The 24,541-nt window shown below is 41.8% G+C and overlaps 1 protein-coding gene across 3 annotated transcripts; it reads left to right on the forward strand.

The window, feature by feature from the left end:
• Positions 1–8,238: 8,238 nt before the first annotated feature.
• On the forward strand, positions 8,239–23,867 carry LOC129859419 (5-hydroxytryptamine receptor 5A-like). Of its 3 annotated transcripts, none has more exons than XM_055929204.1 (3): positions 8,239–8,402; positions 15,957–16,759; positions 22,058–23,867. In XM_055929204.1, the coding sequence occupies exons 2-3, from the start codon at positions 16,022–16,024 to the stop codon at positions 22,388–22,390; spliced, it is 1,071 nt and encodes a 356-aa protein (XP_055785179.1). In that variant the 5' UTR covers positions 8,239–8,402; positions 15,957–16,021; the 3' UTR covers positions 22,391–23,867. The 3 variants fall into 3 exon arrangements, with proteins under 3 accessions (XP_055785179.1, XP_055785180.1, XP_055785181.1); XM_055929205.1 differs by having other exon boundaries at positions 15,957–16,750; XM_055929206.1 differs by having other exon boundaries at positions 15,957–16,597.
• The last annotated feature ends 674 nt before the right edge of the window (positions 23,868–24,541 follow it).

Here is a 24,541-nt window from a genome sequence, read left to right on the forward strand (position 1 = left end):
AATCGTGCATATAGAATAGAACAGATCTAATGCTTCTTAGACTTGCTGTCAATGATAATGACAGTTCTATAACTCACATTTCTGTACATATTTCTCTATCAAACACTTCTTAGTGTCAGACAATGGGAGATATCTCTGTGGTGGATAACCATTAAACAAAATGGATCTCCAGGCAAGTGCTACACATTGCAGGTTTGATACTTCTTAGATTCCACCTAACATCGCATTCCTAATTTAGCTTACAATATCCACTGAAGATGACGATTTATCATCATTAGGTTCCACTTGCAATTTTAGCAAAGATGATGATTACGATCAGAAAATGAATTACGTCATCTAATTTTACTGCTAAATTGCACCTCATTATGCTTATACGGCTGACTCACAGGTATGTGGTACACATGATTAAGTAGCACTTACACAGACACTTTAAGTGGTCAGCATTAATTCTCTCATAGCTCCGTCATCATAGGCGAGCCAAAATGAAGTAACGTGATTACTACGCATAAAAGCAGGATGTTGCTAAACATTTTGCTAAAAATGCTGCCATGCTGGGATACCTTGTGCGTCACCTGTAATTAGTCCTAAGTAGAGACTCAGCACCCGCAGGGACAGGAGTAGAATATAAGAGCAATAACTTGCTGGAGGCCTTTTACAGCAATACTCTTTGTTCCTTGGAGCTACATTCGCCTGGATTCCACTGTAGGGAGTTGAATACAGTGTTATAGGGTAGAACATAGAGGTGGTAACTGGGAGCACAAATTTCGTTCACCAAAGCCTAAGAAAGGCCAACAAAATATATAATTGTGTGTTAGCATGTGATTGCTTGCATGCTGCCAAGTGGATTGCAGAGTTCCCATAAAGTGGCCACTTGTTGAGAAAGAGACAGGGTGGTCTGGGTGATCTATTATCAGGGATGGGGAGTAACTGATTACATGTCATCAGTAATCTGATTACAAAAAACTGCAACAGTTACTTTACCAGCAAAAATATTATAATCAGATTGCAGATATTTTTGAAAAACAACTTCTTGGAATACTTTTCAATTCAGAAAGAATGTTTGCAAAAAATATATTGACACCATTCTGTTTTCTCAATGACATTCAGTTCAGCATTGAAAAAAGGCATAACTTTAAGTTTGTTAACCTGAGTGAGTCTGACCACAGCTCAGACTACTATGATGACACACCAAATGCGTTTGATGGATCCTTTTTTTCTTCTTCTAATGCCTCTTAAGGGGAAAGTAGCCGAAATGTAACTAAAAGTAATCAGATTACGTTACAGAGTTTGGGTAATCCAAAAGTTACATCACTGATTACAATTTTGGACAGGTAACTGTAACCAATTACATTTATCGCCTATCTATGCATTACGTCTGTAGACTTTGATATAAAGATCTTGATGCAGTTGTGAAGTACCAATGGCTCATTGTTCATATACAGTCAGGTCCAAAATGATTGGGACCCTTGATAAAGAGCAAAAAATACTATAAAATAAGTAATACAAATACTGAACTATTTTGTATTCTAAAAGAAATTAGACAATTATGATATTGTATGACCTATATAATTGCTCAGAGAAAGAGATTTAGTTAAACAAGTAAGACAAAAAGTCTTAAGAAGATAGGGGACAAAATTAATGGAAACCCTGTTTTCAATACTCCAGCCTCCTTCCCTTGTGAAGATAACGACACTGAGCCTTTTTCAACAATGCTTTATGAGATTGGAGAACACATTGGGACTGACCATTCCTCCATAAAGAATCTTTCCAGATCCTTGACATCCTTCGTCTGCTCTTATGGACTGCCCTCTTTAATTCAAACCACAGGTTTTAAATGGGGTTCAAGTCTGGAGACAGCCATTGCAAAATGTTGATTTTGATGTGTGCTTGGGGTTATTGTTTTGCTGGTGGCTAAGTGTCACTTGTGGCTAAGTGTCAACTTCCTTGCAGAGGCAACCAGGTTTTTGGCAAAAATTAACTGGTCTTTGTAAGGGCTGTCGTTCTCCTCATCCTCGGACGAGGAGAGGAGAGAAGGATCAGTGGACCAATACGCAGCATTTGGGAAATAAGCCATCTCTTTATTCGTAACGACGGCACACGAAAACAAACACTTTTACAAAATTACAAAACAAGAAAACGACGTAGACGAAAACCTGAACATGAACTTACTTAACTAAAATGTAAAACTCACGGACAGGAACAGACTACATCGAAACGAAACGAAACGAACAACCGAACAGTCCCGTATGGTGCAAGACATAACACAGATACGGAAGACAATCACCCACCAACAAACAGTGAGAACACCCTACCTAAATATGACTCTTAATTAGAGGAAAACGCAAAACACCTGCCTCTAATTAAGAGCCATACCAGGCAACCAAAACTAACATAGAAACAGAAAACATAGACTGCCCACCCAAAACACACGCCCTGACCATAAACACATACAAAAACAACATAAAACAGGTCAGGAACGTTACAGTCTTTGGTCAAGTTCATGATGTCGTTTACCTTAAAACCTGTTACGGCTAGTGGTTCTGCCAGCGGTTCTACTTAGCACCTAAGTATCCGGTGAAATTGCAAAGCGCGAAATTTAAAAAAATATATTAGAAATATTTTACTCTCATACAATCACAAGTGCAATACACCAAATTAAAGCTTAACTTCTTGTTAATCCAGCCACCGTGTCAGATTTCAAAAATGCTTGCGATTATCTGAGGACAGCACCCCATCATACAAACACATGACAATCATATTTCAAACCGCCAGGCGTGACACAAAACTCAGAAATAACGATATAATTCATGCCTTACCTTTGAAGATCTTCTTCGGTTGGCACTCCAAAATGTCCCATAAACATCACAAATGGTCCTTTTGTTCGATAAATTCCGTCGTTATATCTCCAAAATGTCAATTTTTTTGTCGCGTTTGATTCAGAAAAACACCGGTTTCACCTCGCCCAACATGACTACAAATTATCTAATAAGTTACCTGTAAACTTTGTCCAAACATTTCAAACAACTTTCCTAATCCAACTTTAGGTATTTTAAAGCGTAAATAATTGATCAAATTTAAGACGGGATAAACGGTGTTCAATAGCGGATAAAATGAAAGTGGAGCGAGCTCCAGGTCACGCACCCCAAACAAAACAGTCCACTTGGCTATACACCCAGAAAGGAAAGGGCTACTTCTTCATTACTCAAAAGAAAAACATCAACCAACTTCTAAAGACTGTTGACATCTAGTGGAAGCCATAAGAACTGCAACCAGATGCCTCAGAAATCTAGATTCACATAGAAAACCAATTGAAAACACAGTCACCTACTCACAGACATAATTTTAACAGTTTTAGACACTTTAGAGTATTTCCCATCCAAATCTACCAATTATATTCATATCCTAGCTTCTGGGCCTGAGTAGCAGGCAGTTTACTTTGGCAAGCTTTTCAACTGGACGTGAAAATACCGCCCCCTAGCCCGAAAAGATTTTAACAGGAGTCCCAGGACCAGTGCAAGCAAAATAACCCCATAACATCAAAGATCCACCACCATATTTTACAGTAAGTATGAGGTACTTTTCTGCATATTTTTAACTTTTTTGATGCCAAATCCACCACTGGTGTGCGTGGTCAACGAGCTCTATTTTCATGTCATCTGACCATAGCACTGCCTCAAGTTTGATAAACAGCATTCCCATTGGGCACAAACTGGTTGAATCAATGTTGTTTCAATGTAATTTGTCGAAGTATTGCGACGTGGAATCTATGTGGAAAATGCATTTTCTGAGACCTGACTGTACAGTTTTCCACTCATAAGTTGTCCACAAATGGAGTTACAAGTATTGCATGTGACTTTTTTTTCTCCATTTCCTACCAAGAGGCAATCTCATTTCTCTCTGCCAGATATGCTGGATGGTGCCTACTGCCTACTCAGTACATTATAGTTTACCACCTGGAGAGTCTGGACCAGGAGGCACCTCCCTAGGGGGCACCCGTCTCAGAGAGAGTTTCTGTCTAAGGATTCTTAGAGTCTCTGTCTAAGGATTCCTTCCCTGTGCTGTTGTCCTTTTCTCCAAGCTGGTTCTCCATGGATGGCCGATTTTTCCCTACTGCTTTTCTCAATGTTTCTCAACACTTTTCTTTTGCAAAAGACAGGTCAGCAATTGACCCGATTCATCCAAAGGATGTCGTGAACAGCTGGGTTAAAAGACGACAAGTTTTTATTGACAATGTAATTGGGTGATATTCAATTATCTGACCACTACATTTACTGTACCACGGACCAATAGAGTGGCATGACACATAAATAATGGAGACACACTCCACCGGAGGTCTTAATCTGTGAAATTGTTTCTCCCTGAAAATGGTTCTGCAGTAATAAACCACACTGATTGTTATCTCAGTGTAATTGACATCTGCATTGCCTCAAATAACAATTCATGAACAGAGTTGGTGTCATCATATAAACAAACACAGGGCGAGGACTTGGCTAGCAGTGTCCGCTGAGAGAAGGGCTACATTCTGTCACAAACAACCCGGTGAGAGGAGGCAGCCTGTTTCCCCACAAAAACATCACAAGCTCACATGGTGCTCTCCCAATGGAATCTGATGGACCACCTGCTCATCACAACGACTAGAGCTCACAGATGTTGCCAGTGAGAGCCACCTTGTTAATGCTGACACCAGACTGAAGCTGAAATGACGAGCACCAACAAAGGGAACACTGAGATTTTGATGTTGGCGTACTAACAGACCAAACCGTTAAGAAAACCTTCATAATGCAAGTTCACAAGCCCTCTCAAGTAACACAGAAATAGATCAGGAGGAGACTGAGGGGAATATACACAGGAAATGGGAAAAAGTGGTTCAAGCTTACAATGAAAGCAGCAAGAAGGCTGTAGTACACAGGAGAAGGCAACACAAGGAATGGATCACGACAGAAACGGGAAGGGATTGAGGAAAGAAGGGACCTTGCAGGAATACGTACAGGGTTCTTCGGTTTGTCCCCATAGGGCAGGGCTGCCCAACCCTCTTGCTGGAGATCTACTGTCCTGTGGGTTTTCAGTCCAACAATAATTTAACACACCGGATTCTACTAATTAGCTGCTCAACAAGACCTTAACTAGCTGAATTAGATATGCTAAATTAGGGTTGGACTGAAAACCTGCAGGACAGTAGATATCCAGGAAGAGGGTTGGGCAGCCCTGCCATAGGGGAACCCTTTTTTGTGCTGGGTAGAACCCTTTGCAGAGTGTTCTATCTAGAACCCTCTACGTAGGGTTCTTCAAAGAACCCCATGTATATGGTTCTACCTAGAACCCTCTATGCAGGGTTCTACCAAAGCTTGTTTTATCATCTAAAGGTTCTTCCCATAACCGCCTATGAAGAGTTCTACCGAGAACCCATTTATCTTTAAGGTTCTTCCTAGAACCCTCTGAACAGTTCCACCACCCATATTAGCCTTTAAAATGTTCTTATTTATAACAATACATATATCATAAGGCCTTTTTTTGAGTGGGTAGTTATACCCTAACACAGTGGTGTTAGGAATCTTCTGGTTTACAGGCCACATCAGCCCTGCAAGTCGCATTATGCTGGCTGGCAAAGTGATGTTTAATTTCTAAAAGAATTCAGCCAGAGTTAGGATATCCAACAAGTGGAATTGTTAATCACCTGCAACCTGCATTCAAAATGACTGTCAGGGTAGGGAAGATTGAATACTGAGACTACCTCAATCTTCTAAACTGGAATGACCATCTTAGTAACGGGTGAAATAAATCTGACAGATTGGATTAGTTTAGAAAACTGTATGTTATTTATTTATATGTAACATAAATCGTATTAACCAATCAATGTAAATGCAAAAACACAGACATTACAGTAAAACAAACAATTCATAAAGTCTCACTGCATCAGAGCATGCTAGGAAAAAGATATATGGTTCTATGTAGAACACTTCTTGACTTTCAAAGAATCATCAAAGAATGCTTTCTTCCAAAAGAGTTCTTAAGATGTTAAAGGTTCTAGGTAGAACCCTTTGCCTTACAAAGAACCCTTGTCACGACTTCCGCCGAAGTTGGTCCCTCTCCTTGTTCGGGCGGCGTTCGGCGGTCGAAGTCACCAACCTTCTAGTTATCGCTGATCCACTTTTCATTTTCCATTGGTTTTGTCTTGTCTTCCCTCACACCTGGTTCCAATTCCATCAATTACATGTTGTGCATTTAACTCTCTGTTCCCCCCCATGTCCTTGTCGGTAATTGTTTTCTTGTAGTGCTTGTGCACGGTACGCTGGTATTACCGGGTTTTGTTTGACCCATTTATTTGTATTGTTCTGTTGACGGTGGTTTATGGATATTAAACGACACCGTTGTAAATCAGTTTTCGCTCTCCTGCGCCTGACTTCTCTGCCGCCAGTACGCACCTAACTACAACCCTTGTCTTCCAAAAAGGTCATTCTGATCAAAACGGTCCTTGGTAGAACCCTATCCCTCTGCAAAGAACCCTTTTGGAACCCTTTTTTTCTAAGAGTGTAGCTGTACATTGGACTTCCGAGGTAAGACGGGGAGGTCCAAGACAATGGCGCACAGAACAATCAAGCTTCATCGGCATAGCTTTCATTATAGTTGAGCCCAAATGATCTAATGTGATTACAAAGCATAAAAGCAGTATGTTGCTGAAAATGCTGCCTTGCTGAGATTCCTTGTGCGTAACTAGTCCAAAGTGGAGACTCAGCACCCGCAGGGAAAGGAGTAGAATATAAGAGCAATAACTTGCTGGAGGCCTCTTCTTCCTTGGAGCTACATTAGCCTGGAATACACTGTAGGTGTTTAATGCAGTGCTGTAGGGTAGAGTGTAGAGCACTGGAAGCACAAATTCCAGAGTTTGGCCTAAGTTATCTCGTTCACCAGACACTTCCTCTCAAAGCCTAAGAGTGGCCAAAATATATATGATTGTGTGTTAGCAAGTGATTGCTTGCATGCTGCCAAGTGAATTGCAGAATTCCCATAAAGTGGGCGCTAGTTGAGAAAGAGACAGGGTGGTTGCTGTCCATGGTGCTGATTTGACAAGCTTGTGGTGCTGAACCGAGAGCAACACTCTTACTCACAGCTAGCCGCCTGCGGCACCTCGGTTTCTAGCGCTGTCTTCTACTCACAGGGTTTTTCAACCATGTTCAACTCAAAGCTCTCCTCCTTGAAAGCATGTGGTTTGACAAACCAAGTAACAATAAGAGATACACTTTGACTACTTGATCAATAATCAAAACCTAATTTTCATTCTAGCAGTCGTTGGCAACCCCTCCTACCCTCTACACCCTCAGTTCGAGAGGGTTCCCTTTGGCCGGAACTTCAGAATGCCCATGGCCAAGAAGAATGTTTTCAAACATTCATTCCTTCCTTGTGCTGTTGGACTACTAAATGCAAAGTAAATTGTATAAGCATATGTACTTATCTATCCAGTGCAGTTGGGACAGCGGTTGTGAGTGAATGTGCCAATGTCCTCTATGTTTTTAATGTATGCAACATGTTGGACTGACTGGTTTAAATGTGTGTAATGTGAAAATGTATGTCTATGTGATCATTTAAATGGCAGGTGATGCCAAAGAAAAAATGTCCATCCTGGATGCACAATAAAGTTGTATTCTATTCTATTCCAAATCATGATAAAGTGTCGAGTTAAGTTTTTGGTCCGTGTTGTATTTTGTAAGGTGGGTGCTGGTAATGAATTATGTGGATTTAATTAAGCAAGCATCCAGAGAGATTTAAACCATTTCCAGAACAGTGTCCTGCTGGAGAAGACTAATGGCGTTCAGTCAAAAGAAACTTGATTATAAATTACATTCACCCACTTGTGCGGAGATAGATTAAATTAAAATAACTTTTGTGTGAAAATTAATAGACAATGTTATAGGAGTTCTGGTGAGGGATGGTTAAATCGCCATAGGTGGTCGCGTTTGTTTGGCATTTTAAATTATGTAATTTTCAAACACTATTACCACCGTTCCTCTCGCGCACAAAATAGACTATTAATCTTACAGTGTCCAGTTTACTTAGCACCTATACATTTTTAGAGCGAATACCTGGCAATGGCATGAAATGTACAAACAAATGCAATCAAGAAACAATACCTTCCCCTCCAAATGATATCCTTCGTATTACATACGGATTAAATGTTCAAAATATTTATTTATGATAGTGAACAACCACTGTGATAGACTTATCTCCCCCTTCCTTTGGCTATGGTTCATTCCGAAGCCACTGTATGTATCTCTTAGACGCTGCTATCATAAACACTCACCGTAGGTCCACACGGGGAGTAACAAAGTGAACACATGGGAAAGCAAAAGACTGACCGAACTGTCCGTTCTGTTCCCATGTAGGACTCGTTTTTTCTGAGATTTGGGGTAAGTTATATCTAATATAGCCTACTGGATGCGTCGTTGGATATCTTTATTCTAACGAGATCGCGGGCGTTCAGTCAATCAAAAGGTGTGACCGTATCGCTCCACATCTAATATTGCAAGTTTATATCTACGGGAAACAAACAGATATGTTATTGTCAAAGGCAAATCGGGTTGGGCAGTTTGACTTTCTGTCGAATTAGTCAAGTTCTGTGTTATTGACCGCGACTGGGAGTGTAGCAAACGTCCGTTCAACAGTCCTGTGTTGACCATTTGCAATTATGTTGTAGGTTATGGTTTTTATGGATAGTAGCCTAGGCTTATGTGTATTATTGGTATGGGTATTCTATGTTTTATCCCAGATAATACATCAATAACTATTAGACTAAACTTCCCCCAAGACGTCTGAGTATAGTCTATTTTATAGATCTGTTGATTTGTAAATTAGGAAATCAATGTTCAGAACAGGTAATATTACTGCTTTTGTGATTTGATGAGATGTCTTTGTTGTATGGGAATTATGTCATAATTCCCATACAACAAAGATATTTAATCAAATCTCAAAAGCCGTAATTGTACCCGTTTCGAACATTGATCTCCTAATTTACAAATCAACAGATCTATTAAATAGACTATACTCAGACGTCTCGGGGGGGAAGTTTTGTCCATCACATAACGTGTCAAAAATGATCCTGCAATCTTTTTAAATAGAAAGGCCTTGGAGAATGAAGTTTGTTATTGCATCACTGACAGTTTTATACGAAGATGTTGTTTACCAGAATAGAAACCAGCTGCTGGTGTTAAGGACGACATGACACTAGCTTCCTTCCAAATGACACCCTATTGCCTACATAGTGCACTACATAGGGAATAGAATGCCATTTGGGAGACGGCCCCATACTATTGGTACTAATACAGTAGACATGTGAAGAATGCAAATCCATAGACATTTTGTAGCTATTACCCCTATCCCCATGGGATGGAGAATGTGGTGGCGTTCCTTTGTGGCAGATGGAAACGCATAATATCATTATAGCGTTGCCATAGCCACTTTGTTCCGTTAGGCGCCAGTACAGGTTTATACAGCTTATTTCACTCTGGTGATGTAGTGTACTTCACCCCTGAAAGGCAGACTAGGTATAGAAGGGAGTAATATCATTATATAGAGAGCGTTGCTATAGCCACTTTGTTCTGTTAGGCACCAGTACAGGTTCATACTATGCACTTCCATTTTATACCACTTCACTCTGGTAGTTTAATGGACTTCACCATCACCCCTAAAAGGCAGTTGCCTGACTACTCAAACGGAATTCTTCTGCTGCTCAATGTTCGCTACATACTTCAGTCTGAGACTGCCATCGTTGAAGTCGTTTGTGATGTCGTCTAAATGAGGGGTGCTGTACAAAACACAGTCATCAGCGATTGGATCATCTCTAACCAATCAGAGTATCAAAGCTAATGACGCAGTTTTTACAACGCTGCATACCCATGTGTGTTCTGGCTCTGGCCCAAGCCATCAGTTTCTGGTACCAATCAGAAAGGTTAGAATGTGTTTGTGTTCTAGAAATCGTTATGGCGGTGTTCATGTCCAGACTCATTGTGGAGAAGAAACTAACGTCTGTGGGCTAGGCTTAGCGTTTTGCCCGAGCAAGAAGCCTGGGTAAACAGGCCAAAACGCCAGTGAGTCTAGGCATTCTGTCTGTCTGAACAAAACAATTAACATGATGATGATGATGATGATGAAGAGTATTTGAAATGGAAGCAATAACATATTAATTATTTCTTACAGCACATGCACATCCTCTGTGGAGACAAAAGCTGTTATGTAAATTGTCATTTGACAAGCCAGATGATAGCCTATTTAAAAACATAAAGAATATACCATATTTGAAACTATTTGTGAATTTGTACACATCATCCCTACTCAAGAGTCTATGTCATGGTTCTGTTCAGGTTGGTGATGTGTAACAGTCAGGGAAAATCACACACATATGTTATTAACATACATTTCTAAAGGAATCAGCACTCTGAATTTAATGAAACTCCAACCAATACAGTACCAGTCAAAAGTTTGGATGCACCTACTGATTCAAGGCTTTTTCTTTAATTTTACTATTTTCTACATTGTAGAATAATAGTGAAGACATCAAAACTCTGAAATAACACATGGAATCATGTAGTTAACAAAAAAGTGTTAAACAAAATAAAATATATTTGAGATTAGAGATTCTTCAAAGTAGCCACCCTTTGCCTTCATGACAGCTTTGCACACTCTTGGCATTCTCTCATCCAGCTTCACCTGGAATGCTTTTCCAACAGTCTTGAAGGAGTTCCCACATATGCTGAGCACTTGTTGGCTTCTTTTCCTTCACTCTGCGGTCCAACTCATCCCAAACCATCTCAATTGGGTTGAGGTCGGGCGATTGTGGAGGCCAGGTCATCTGATGCAGCACTTTTTGGTTCCCAACTGCCGTGTCTTTGTGAGGTGCAGAGTAGGTGAACGGATAATCTTGGCATGTGTGGTTCCCACTGTGAAGCATGGACGAAAAGGTGTGATGGTGTGGTGGTGCTTTGCTGGTGACACTGTCAGTGATTTATTTAGAATTCAAGGCACACTTAACCAGCATGGCTACCACAGCATTCTGCAGTGATATGCCATCCCGTCTGGTTTGCTCTTAATGGGACTATCATTTGTTTTTCAACAGGACAATGACCCAAAACACACCTTCAGGCTGTGTAAGGGCTATTTGACCAAGGAGAGTGATTGAGTGCTGCATCAGATGACCTGGCCTCCACAATCACCCCCGACCTCAACCCAATTGAGATGGTTTGGAATAAGTTGGACCGCAGAGTGAAGAAAAAGCAGCCAACAAAAATGCTCAGCATATGTGGGAACTCCTTCAAGACTGTTGGAAAAGCATTCCTCATGAAGCTGTTTGAGAGAATGCCAAGAGTGTGCAAAGCTGTCATCAAGGCAAAGAGTGGCTACTTTGAAGAATTTAAAATAACACACATTTTGATTTGTTTAACCATTTTTTGTTTACTACATGATTCCATATGTGTTATTTCATAGTTCTGATGTCTTCACTATTATTCTACAATGTAGAAAATAGTAAAAATAAAGAAAAACCCTGCAATGAGTAGGTGTGTGTAAACTTTTGACCGGTACTGTATATTAATTAATATAATATATAATTTAGCCAACAATTTTAAAACGAACCCACAATCTGGATATTCAAGCAACATGCTCTACCCATTGAGCCACACAGGACCAAGCTAAAGAAAAGGAAATGTTCTCTCAGTCACTCTATTTCTTTGATTGGATCTGTGTATCATAGCTTTGATTGGAGTGTGTGTGTGTGTGTGTGAACTGTCAGGCCTCCCAGGCACCTGTTGTATGATCTCAGGAGACAAGACAAGATGCCCCGGGTTCCGTGGACTGTCATCCGTGATTAGCAGTCAACTCTTTGGATCCTTGCTTCTTTTGTGAAGGCCAAATGTTTGATTGCTGTGTTCCTCTCAAATATGTGTGCGTCCAATTTCATGGCTCTCTCTGAGTACTTTCTAATGAGAGAGGGAAGAGAAGAAAAAAGGAGTGTGTGTGACCGCCTGCCGGGTAGGCCCTTGTCATGGTTGGACGGTTGATCTCTGTGATTAGAAGGCATGGCTGGAGAGTGCGATGGCAAGAGAAGGGCTGTGTCCCAAATGGCACCCTATTCACTATATAGTGCACTACTTTTGACCAGGACCACCATAGGGTCCTGGTCAAAAGTAGTGCACTATATAGGGAATAGGGTGCCATTTGGGACGTAACCAGAGCGTATCTCAAACACAGATCAGCACTGCTTGCTGACAGGTCCAGGCGGGGGGTGATTATTGATGAGCCCCGGGGTAATTAGATGCACAATGGGTAATCACATGCACATGAATTTGCGGGAGACACTCTCTCGTCTCTGGGGTTGTGAGAGCTGCAAGCAGCATCGGAACACCACAGCTGATTTGCACTGTGTCCAAAATTGCACCCTATTCCCTACATAGAACAGAGCTTTTTGTTTCATCGCAAACCCATTCTGAGAGATATGCTGCAAGGCCCCGAAATGTATGAACATTCATCCAGAAAGTCAATAGTTTCATAAATAACTTACGACTGACGTATTCCCAAAGCCATCACAGAGCATAATAGATTCTCAATGTCCACTGACTTTTATTTTTTAGCAGTTTAACAGCCTCGAAAGTTGTAACAAGACTTTGTGCTCTGTTCAATCAGATCCGCTTTAGCCGAAATACACAGAGGTTGTTTTGGCGGTGTCAGATGTGGAACTGCGTAAGAGCTGTCAAATCCACAAGCATCTCCTGCCATTATACCGAAAGCTGACATTGCCATTGGCTTCAAGGAGTCGCATTAAGAGAAATCCCATGCAGCCTTGTTTAGTTTGAACACTGGAGCGTGAGCTGTAATCTCCACCTCGATTAGGCTGATTAAAAATCCTCATTTTTAATCATTATTTATATTTTACCTACACTTTCTCATTCTGAACTTCTACCGCGAGTGGGACGGGTGTGGCTTCGTGACAATGATGAGAGAAACAAAAAATGATTTGGAAAATAATGGGGTCCCCAGATATTCGAGTAAAGAAAATAGTTTCCCGCTGAAAAAGTTTGAATACCACTGCCTTTTACGGGAACTAATGGAAACGTCACCTAACGTCCCCTATTTTCTGGGCAGACACAAAGATATGATCATATCGATTCAGGTATAATAATGACATTTTAATCCCAATATCGACATGCGCAGGACTGGTCATAGAGGAGTTTGGGCAAAAGCCAAATGTCCCGGTGTTGGGACATCGAGGTACAAATGGGCCAGTGTGTTAGAAATCCCAGGTCGACATCTGGTCCCAGTCTGTCCCTGGCTTGGAACAGATTGGGACCAGAACACTGCACTACAATGGCACTGTAAAATAAGTGAGCCCATTGACTATTAAAGCAAAGAGCTCTAACAAAGTCAAGGGGTCATAGCCATAATAGGACAGGTGAAACAGGGCTAATATAGTTTACAGTTACACAATGATAAAGGACTAGAAACAATTGGATCTGCTTGTTGGTGTGTGTGTGTGTGTGTGTGTGTGTGTGTGTGTGTGTGTGTGTGTGTGTGTGTGTGTGTGTGTGTGTGTGTGTGTGTGTGTGTGTGTGTGTGTGTGTGTGTGTGTGTGTGTGTGTGTGAGTGAATGTCATGAAAAAATCCATATCACAGCAAGTCCTGAGACAAATTACGATATAGATAATGAGGTAATTATTACAGACTCGCTAGCCTTTGTGAAATATAGTATATAGGCTATAGCATTTAGTACTCCCAAGGCGACTCTTGAATTATGCAACACTAAGAGTAAAGTATAGTTCCCTGGATACCAGATTAACGTTAGTTTTCTATTTTAATTATGCTGAACAAAAATATAAACGCAACATGTAAAGTGTTGGTCCCATGTTTCATTAGCTGAAATTAAAGATCCCAGAAGCACAAAAAGCTTATTTCTCAAAAAAAATATACACAAATTTGTTTACATCCCTGTTAGTGAGCATTTCTCCTTTGCCAATATAATCCATCGACCTGACAGGTGTAGCATATCAAGAAGCTGATTACAGAGGTGCACCTTGTGCTGGGGACAATAAAAGGCCACTCGAAAATGTGCACTTGTGTGTCACAACACAATGCCACAGATGTCTCAAGTTGAGGGAGCGTGCAATTGGCATGCTGACTGCAGGAATATCCACCAGAACTGTTGCTAGATAATTAAATGTTAATTTCTCTCCCATAAGCCACCTCTAAAGTCATTTTAGAGAATTTCGCAGAACATCCAACCGGCCTCACAACCACAGACCATGTGTAACCACTCCAGCCCAGGATCTCCACATCCGGCTTCTTCACCTGCAGGATCGACTGAGACAAGCCACCCGGACAGCTGATGAAACTGTGGGTTTGCCCAACTGAATAATTTCTGCACAAACTGTCAGAAAGTGCCTCAGGGAATCTCATTTGCATGCTTGTTGTCCTCGCCAGGGTCTGACCTAACTGCAATCCGGCATCGTAACCAACTTCGGTGGGCAAATTGCTCACCTTCGATGGCACTGGCACGCTGGAGAAGTGTGCTCTTCATGGGCGAGTGGTTTACTGATGTCAACGTTGTGAACAGAGTGCCCCATGGTGGCAGTGGGGTTATGGTATGGGCAGGCATCAGCTAAGGACAACGAACATATGCATTTTATCGATGGCAATTTGAATGCACAGAGATACCATGACGAGATCCTGAGGCCCATTGTTGTGCCATTCATCTCCCGCCATCATCTCATTTTTCAGCATGATAATGCACAGCCCCATGACTCGAGGATCTATACACAATTCCTGAAAATGTCCTAGTTCTTCCTGGCCTGCTTACTCACTAGACATGTCAGCCATTGAGCATGTTTGTGATGCTCTGGATCGACGTGTAAGACCGCGTGTTCCAGTTCCCACCAATATCTAGCAACTTCGCACAGCCATCGAAGAGGAGTGGGACAACATTTCACAGGCCACAATCAACAGCTGGATCAACTCTATGTGAAGGAGACATGTCGCGCTGCATGAGACAATTGGTGGTCACACCAGATACTGAGTGTTTTGTTTTTTATCCACACCCCTAACCTTTTTTTAACGTATCTGTAACCAACAGATGCATATCTGTATTCCCAGTCATGTGAAATCCATAGATTAGGGCCTAAAGAATTTACTTCAATTGACAGATTTTCTTATATGAACTGTAACTCAGTCAAATCGTATAAATTGTTGCATGTTGCGTTTAGATTTCTGTTTAGTGTAGCCACAGAAACAACAAGGAGTTGGAAATGTTTGACCCCTGACTCTACTTCCTGCATGTAACTTTAGCTCAGCTGGTTTCATTTCATTTGATTATGTAAATAGACATATTTAACAGAAATGGGTCTCCAACATATGACCTTCAAACTCCCATTCATAACTATTTCCTTTGATTTTGCAACATCCCTAGGATCCCTGTTTTGTCTAAACAATAACGTGAAACCAAAGTAACAAAGGCTAAATTGTGTATTCCGTGCAAGTCTTTTCATATGTGATACAATTTCAGTGACAATGAATGCAAAGCAAAAGTTGGCGGTTGGGGCTTTGGAGCTGAATATTAATGGTCTTCGTCAGAATCACAGACATACCACAGCAGCTGATATAGTCGACATCACAACCAAGTACGAAAGTTGCAGGCAGATTAATTGACAGTTGAAAATGAGACTCTCAACCAGGTTTCAGTGTTTATGACACATCATGAACACAGTAGTCCTTTCACAGGGAACGTGAACAAAATCAGAATAATGATCTGAGTATTAATCATTCTCCTTCAATGCCCTTCACAGTTTCCTTTGTTTGTCGCTTCACCATTTCCATAGATATGGCTGTGACATCTGTCATGTGTCAAGACTATCAAGTGTCGTGTGTTCTGTTTGCATGAGTTAAAAGCTTCTTCTTCTCTCTCTCTCTCTCTCTATACACTGCAGGATGCTTCAAATCAGAAGCTTCCCCTGTGACATACCTATCTGAGCTCTGCTGAACACTGCTGAACATGACCCAGCCCAATGTGAGCCTGGTGACTGCCAACCTCAGCGGGGCCCGGGCCAGGGCCGGAAGCGACGACCTGGGGTATGGAGCAGGGAATTTCTACCGTCCGTTCTCAGTGTTCAGCGTGCTAACTCTCACCCTGCTAGCCATGCTGGTGGTGGCCACCTTCGTGTGGAACCTCCTAGTTCTCCTCACCATCCTGAGGGTGCGTACCTTCCACCGCGTGCCCCACAACCTGGTGGCCTCCATGGCCATCTCGGACGTGATGGTGGCCGCCCTGGTCATGCCCCTGAGCCTGGTGCACGAGCTCAACGGGAGGCTGTGGAAGCTGGGTCGCGTGCTCTGCCAGGTATGGATCTCCTTCGACGTGCTCTGCTGCACGGCCAGCATCTGGAACGTGACGGCCATCGCCCTGGACCGCTACTGGTCCATCACCAGACACTTGGAGTACACGCTCAAGACCCGCAAGAGGATCTCCAATGTGATGATTGCGCTTACCTGGCTGTTGTCCTCCGTCATCTCCCTGTCGCCGCTGTTCGGCTGGGGGGAGACCTACTCGGAGGAGGGCATGGAGTGCCAGGTGAGCCAGGAGCCCTCCTACACTATCTTCTCCACCTTCGGAGCGTTCTACCTGCCGCTGTGCGTGGTGCTCTTCGTCTACTGGAAGATCTACAAGGCTGCCAAGTTCCGTATCGGCTCGTGCAAAACCAACACCATCACGCCTATGGCTGAGGTGATTGAGGTACTTTTGTTGCTACAGAATAGTCTTACCCAGCGTGTTAAACTGGTTGAAGTTACATCAAAATGATGTTATTCATACCAGTGTCTGGTTGTGATGATGTCTTCTTCAACCAGTTTTGCCTGCTGGGTGGTTGGATGTTTCATGTGGGATCCACATGATGAATTACCAGTAGACTAGCTTGACATTAATATTCAGGTGATGTTATTATATTATTATTACATTGACACACTCCTAAAGCTCCTCGGGCAATTTTGCCAGACTTAATCCATCAACCTTGACCAATGTTCAGATAATGGTTGCGCATTCGAACACGATCTAAAAAAATTCTCTGAATGTACCGCTATGATATCAGTGTCCTTATAGCTCTATCATATCTGCTCGTGAGTGCATATCACATTATCATTGACTGATGAGACTGTACTGTAGCTCTCAAATTGGTTGCTGGGCAATTAGTGGAAAACCATGTCATCTGTATAATATATTCTGAGCTGCGCTGTGATGCTGCTGCAGGGCTGTGGGATATGCATTGTTCTTTAACGCTTATCAGCGTGTACTGTATCTCATACTCAACAGACCAATTCACCTGGAGGCATACACAAGTGCATGTATGCACATAGGCCCCCACACAAGTGCACATTCGCACGCAACGACACAAATCACAGTCAACATGCAAAAACAATCCCTTGATGTGAAGGATCCAAGGATCTTTGGCTTTTTTCACACTATCTCTCTCTCACACACACACACACACACGCACATACAAATGCACACACGCGCACACACACACACACACACACACACACACACACACACAGAGGGAAGAAACAAAAAGACAGTAACAAGTGAGGGAGGCGGTTGGTATAACCCCTGTTAATCGCTATAGGCACAGTGGCCTGTAAACACCCAGCATGTTTAACAAGGCTAGGGACCACTGCGCCTTCCTCACCACAGCAGCTCCCTCTAATCAGCAAGGACTCTGACAGAGTCCAGAGACCCAGGCTGTGTCCTAAATGGCACCCTATCCCTATATAGTGTACTACTTTTTGACCAGGGCCCAATGGGCTCCGGTCAAAAGTAGTGAACTATATAGGGAATCAGGTGCAATTTGGAACGCAGACTCACTCGACAAGCCCAAACTAATTTATTAAATCATGCCATTTATTTACTCTGTTCAAAGGGAGCTGCCTCCATGCTGCCTTCACTCTCTCATGTTATATACAATAGGGAAACAGAAAACATAGGCCTTTGAGCTTGGCTGGTTTGTTTTGAGACTAAGGGGAGAGAATTGGTTGGTACAAAATAGCATCAACTTATTAAGACTATAGACAGCTATTTCAGGCATCCACCGACTGATTTGGAAACACCTCACTTATCAGTTAAAAATAGACTTCTTATAGCCCGGTAGGTCTTTGGAATTTCATATATTCAATTATAGCACAACAATTATTCGCATAATACTGAGCAGCCATAACATAGAAAAACGAATTGGCGCCTAACGACTATTTATCACCGTACACCCGCTGTAGACACCCCATCTACAACAACATAGCTCAGGCAGTAGGAAGCTCTCTCATCCATTTATATGCAGATAATACAGTCTTATACTCAGCTGGCCCCTCCCCGGATTTTGTGTTAAACGAACTACAACAAAGCTTTCTTAGTGTCCAACAAGCTTTCTCTGCCCTTAACCTTGTTCTGAACACCTCCAAAACAAAGGTAATGTGGTTTGGTAAGAAGAATGCCCCTCCCTACCGGTGTTTACTACCTGTGATGGTTTAGAACTTGACATAGTCACCTCGTACAAATACTTGGGAGTATGGCTAGACGGTACACTGTCCTTCTCTCATGACATATCAAAGCTGCAGGCTAAGGTTAAATCTAGACTTGGTTTCCTCTATCGAAATTGCTTTTCTTTCACCCCAGCTGCCAAACTAACCCTGATTCAGATGACCATCCTAACCATGCTAGATTACGGAGACGTAATTTATTGATCGGCAGGTAAGGGTGCTCTCGAGTGGCTAGACATTCTTTACCATTCGGCCATCAGATTTGCCACCAATGCTCCTTATTGGACACATCACTGCACTCTATACTCCTCTGTAAACTGGTCATCTCTGTATACCCATCACAAGAACCACTGGTTGATGCTTATTTATAAAACCCTCTTAGGCCTCACTCCCCCCTATCTGAGATATCTACTGCAGCCCTCATCTTCCACATACAACATCCGTTCTGCCAGTCACATTCTGTTAAAGGTCCCCAAAGCAAACACATCCCTGGGTCGCTCCTCTTTTCAGTTTGCTGTAGCTAGCGACTGGAACGAGCTGCAACAAACACTCAAACTGGACAGTTTTATCTCTTCATTCAAAGACTCAATCATGGACACTCTTACTGACAGTTGTGGCTGCTTTGCGTGATGTATTGTGTCTACCGTCTTGCCCTTTGGGCTGTTGTCTGTGCCCAATAATTTTTGTACCATGTTTTGTGCTGCTACCATGTTGTGCTGCTGCTATTTTGTGTTGCTACCATGTTGTTGTCATGTTGCTACCATGCTGTCTTGTCATGTGTTGCTGCCATGCTATGTTATGTGTTAGGTCTCTCTTTATGTAGTGTTGTGGTGTCTCTGTTCTCGTGATGTGTGTTTTGTCCTATATTTTATTTTTATTTTTAAATCCCAGACCCCGTCCCCGCGGGAGGCCTTTTGCCTTTTGGTAGGACGTCATTGTAAATAAGAATTTGTTCTTAAATGACTTACCTAGTTAAATAAAGGTTAAGTAAAAAATAAATAAATCTAGTTTTTATAGAAATGTATTTGACAGTCAGATATCACCCCCTTGGATTGTGGTCTTTCAGCTGAATTCATTTTGTCATTCCTTTTCTATGAAGGAAAGTTAGGCTGTTTTCGATTTGGTATTACAGTTTGTATACATGAGTCTTTGGCTCAAGGTCAGCCAAGTTAACAGCGTGGACAAAAGGAGTCATGACTCTGGCGTGAAAACATCTAAGCACAATGGACCATGTATACCACAATAGGGAGGGAGCCCTACCGGAAATTTCACACACAATTACACCCACTGGTCACAGACGTCAGTTCAACAATTAACTTTGATTGACTAACATGAAATCAACATTAAATCAACAAAAACTTTACCATGTCATTGATTTTAGTTTAGAAGTTGGGTGATAAAAATACAGAAATTCCTTTATGTTGATGACAGTGAAAACAATGTTGATTCAACCAGTTTGGGCCCATAGTGCACATTCCTTTTGCAATTCTAACATGTCCCTGTTATTAACCTGTTTCCAATGCATTTTTAAATGTATATTTAAGAAGAACAACAAAAATTAGCTTTTCAGGTGTTTGTGAATATAAAGACGGGTTTAATACATTTTTTTTCGAGGGACAATTCAAGTTGTGTTACAATAGTTACAGTTGTTACAGTTACAGTTGTTACAATGTAATTTATTGTATTTCCAACATGTTTTGTAACGGCTGTCCTCGCTGACAGAAGGAGAGGACCAAAACGCAGAGTGGTTAGTGTTCATTATTTAATGAAAGTAAAACAGAACACTTCAAGATACAAAACAACAAACGTAACCAAACCGAAAACAGTCCCGTGTGGCACGAACACTGACACCAGATACAAACACCCACAAAAACACACGTGAAACCCCGGCTGCCTAAGTATGATTCTCAATCAGGGACAACGATTGACAGCTGCCTCTGATTGAGAATCATACCAGGCCGAACACACAAAACCCCAACATAGAAAACAACACATAGACAACCCACCCAACTCACGCCCTGACCATACTAAATAAATACAAAACAAGAGAAAACAGGTCAGGAACGTGACATGTTTTAACATGAACATTTCTGGTAGGCTAGCCTACCTCTGAGTGGATTGGAGGTAGGTCTGGCCTTACTTTCAACCCATCTCTAAATGCAATCCCTTAGCCCCCTGGTGTGGCTCAGTGGAGTAGAACCACTGTGATCTAATAGGAAATGATATTAATATTTATTCTACCGTTACTTGGTATGCAAAAGGGATCCGCTATGATTAATCCAGTTGAGTCTATGAAACAACCCCTAACAACATTACTATTGCGTATGTATTGTGGATGACTTAAGTTTGCATGTCTTAAACTCAACAGTAACTTAGTTTAGTCACTTAGTTACTGCTAGTTACCTTCCTCTTTGTACAAACAAATTACATTTTACATTATGCCAAGAAAAACTGAATCTATTGACTGGAGTCAGGCTTTCATATATCACAGTCCCAGATTGGCCATGCATGGGATCAAAAGGATAGCTTTAACCATGTGCATCATTTATTTTGGGCTGTGATGTGTGGTATGACTGTGATGTGTGGTATGACAGTTAAACTAAGCGTGTGAGGCATTTATAATTTATATTCTTCAAGAATCCATGGCTATATATCATTCATTTACAAGTACACAAATTGATGTGTCAATGCCAAATTGACCCTTTAAACTGCAATATTACACTATTACAACTTACCCCCAGCCACTGTGCTTTTAACCTCCTACACTCTGCTGCAAATTGATTATTTTGATTGTTTGTTTTAATTGACCAGGCCTACCTCCCAAATGGCACCCTATTCCCTATTTAGTGCACTACTTTTGACCAGGGCCCATAGGGTATCATTTGGGACGCAACCCCAGATGTGATCTGCTGGGAGGAAAGTGTAGGTTTATAAACAGCTCATGCAGAATGACCTGCAGGGGTCAGGTGTAGAGAGAAACACTACTCCATCAGGCTCAACATAACAGTGCAGCTTCCTAGAGAGGAGAAATTGGAGGATAGATTGATGCATGGTGTTTTCATTCCATTACTTCCATTTAACAGCACTCTCTGTATGAGTCACAAGTGCAGGTTGATGGCTTGAGTTCTGGCAGGAGGTTGTAGTTTATGCAAACGTATCGTTTGGCTCAATGATTCATTCATTAGAGGCTATTTTGCTTGTTTTTGCTTGATTTGTTCATTTGCCTATTGGATTCAGCTAGCTGACTGGTTGCTCAATTAACTAATTCATGGCTGGTTCTTTTACTAATGTGAGTATCGATTGGTTGACTGATTGACTAACTGACTAATTGACAGAGAACAAAATAAATTGTGGATGACAGTGTCTCAAAAACGGTAAAACTGAAAGCCTGCGACAAACACTGACTGATTGGTCTGTTTAACTTATTTTAGTAATGTGAGTATCAATTGGTTGACTGATTTGATTGACTAACAGATTGACTAACTGATTGGCTGACTGATTTGATTGACAGGTGAAGGAAACGTCGCGGCAGCCCCAGATGGTGTTCACAGTGCGCCACGCCACTGTGACCTTCCAGACGGACGGCGACACGTGGCGCGAGCAGAAGGAGAAGAAGGCGGCGCTGATGGTGGGCATCCTGATCGGAGTCTTCGTCCTCTGCTGGATCCCCTTCTTCCTCACGGAGCTCATCATCCCGCTGTGCCACTGCGACATCCCGCCCATCTGGAAGAGCATCTTCCTGTGGCTGGGCTACTCCAACTCCTTCTTCAACCCGCTTATCTACACCGCCTTTAACAAGAACTACAACAACGCCCTTAGGAACCTGTTCTCCCGTCAACGCTGAGGCTGAGGGCTAAAGGCTGAGGGCTAAATGACAAGGAGGGCTAAAGGACAAAACAGATCATGCCAAATAGTGGTTAAAATCAGAGGGTGGCCGTTCAATTGTCTCTGACCACAGAACATTGGCCATCATTTTCTGTTAATTTAAAACTAAAACTGAGGCTGGGGATAAGGCAAAGGCGGAGAATGGGGGCTGTCTTGAAAAAACACACCATCACATGATCAAATTGATGTCACAGGAATGGTGTTGAGGGGGGTAACTTTCCTTAGACACACCATAGACTGAAAACAAAATAAATATGGTGATCTCATAAACCATAGGACTCAACTGCAAACCATGGCCAGCTAGCACATTTGGTTCCTTGGAAGTTGTGGGAACGTACATTTTTGGTTTCCCATTGGTTCTGGGAATGAAGCCATACGTTTCCTGACTGTTAAAACGGAATGTTTTTTAAACATTCTGAGAATGAAAGTGAAAATTTCACCTGTTCTGGGAACTTACATTTTTAGGTTGCAGAGAGGTTCTGAGAACATTTTTCTATTGTTCCCTGAATGTTAAATAACACTGCTAGTTTAACTCTAAGCACATAATTTGCTCAGGCATTAATCTTGCAAACACATTTCTTTCTTCTTGTGGCATGACGTCAGTGAGATTCAAACCTATGATCTTCTGCTCTCTATCCATGGAATTAGTCCACTGCACCACCAGGATGGAACTAGCTATTCATTTAAACAGACCCTATTTCAAAGGAAACAAGCCCTCATTAAGATCAGGTGTGGCCAATTAGTAGGTGCGGCCAACAAACCTGAGCAGACTTAACAAGATTTTTGTTGATTGTGAGAACGGAATGTATATGTTTTTAAATAACATTCTTAGAACGTTCTGGGAATGTTACTAACATTTTCTTGTGTTTTTTTATGGAAAGTTTTCTTAATGTTCTGAGAACATGACTTTAAATAGAATCACGAGGAAACCTGTAGAAAACGTTATGCTGAAGTACTGACATGTCCACAGAAGAATATTGTTTCTTAAAGTTATCTGAATGTTCTGAGAACATGACTTTTAATAGAACCATGAGGAAACCTGTAGGAAGCGTTATGGGAAGGTTGTATGCAAAATAACTATAGGACAACCCCGCTCTCACCAAGCTCTAAGAAACATCTGGTTCTCAGAACGTTATTTGCTAGCTGGGTATATGATCAACAAACCGTGGACAACATTGTAAAATATGGAGTAGATAACAAACTAGGAACCACATTACAATCCGTGGATTTGACAACCGTCAATTCACTCCGTAGCTTTTTAACTATTGATTTTCTCTGTGAATAAAACAGATTGTGATCCACAAACTGAAGTCATCAAGCGTTATTGTGATCATCTTGTAACTGACGTACACCATATTGAGAAAGTACACTTTTAGATTGCTGTGTCCAAATAAGATAATACTGTATCAAAATGAAATAAACGCATCAAAATGAAACAGGGGTTGATCATAATCTTTACTCTCAATTGTTTGAGATCATAAAAGTCACAGGTGTCTCATATTATAGAGAAATCTATTCTGATTGTTGATGAATTGTTTGAACACAAAGTTGGATATTGAGTATGACAGGCATTGTACTCCTCTAGTGTCAACACATATGAATTGGTTGAGCTTAATTTGAGTGTAGTAGGCTTTAGTGAGTCGTTGGTGACGGAGAGAGGAAAGCCGACGTTCTTTCTCATGGACTGTCACATTTGAAGTGCCTCTCATGACTCCACACATTCCCCCATGATAGCTGATATTTACTTACCACATCTCCTCTCTGGCTCTGCTCCGATCCCCAGCTGGAAATGCAAATAGCTAGAAATGCCCAGTGAGCCATCCCCACAACAACATATCCTTGTGGTATGGGGGATGTGTTTGTATTAGCTGCATGGTGGAGAGCGAAAATTAGAGTGTGTGTGCATGTACTTGTATGTGTGTGTGTGTGTGCGCGTGTGCGTGTGTGTGCACGTGTTGTGTGAGAGAGATAGAGGATTAGGGGGTCACCCACCATTGGCCCTTACCTCCGGCAACACTCCCTCACATCTCCACTTCAAAGGGGATACGGCACTTCCTCCTTGGGTAGAGTGGGGCGGCGGATGGGAGAGGTGTTCGAATTGGGTTGTCTG

The sequence above is a fragment of the Salvelinus fontinalis genome, chromosome 7, assembly GCF_029448725.1.
Source record: "Salvelinus fontinalis isolate EN_2023a chromosome 7, ASM2944872v1, whole genome shotgun sequence".
In the NCBI taxonomy this organism is placed as follows: domain Eukaryota; kingdom Metazoa; phylum Chordata; class Actinopteri; order Salmoniformes; family Salmonidae; genus Salvelinus; species Salvelinus fontinalis.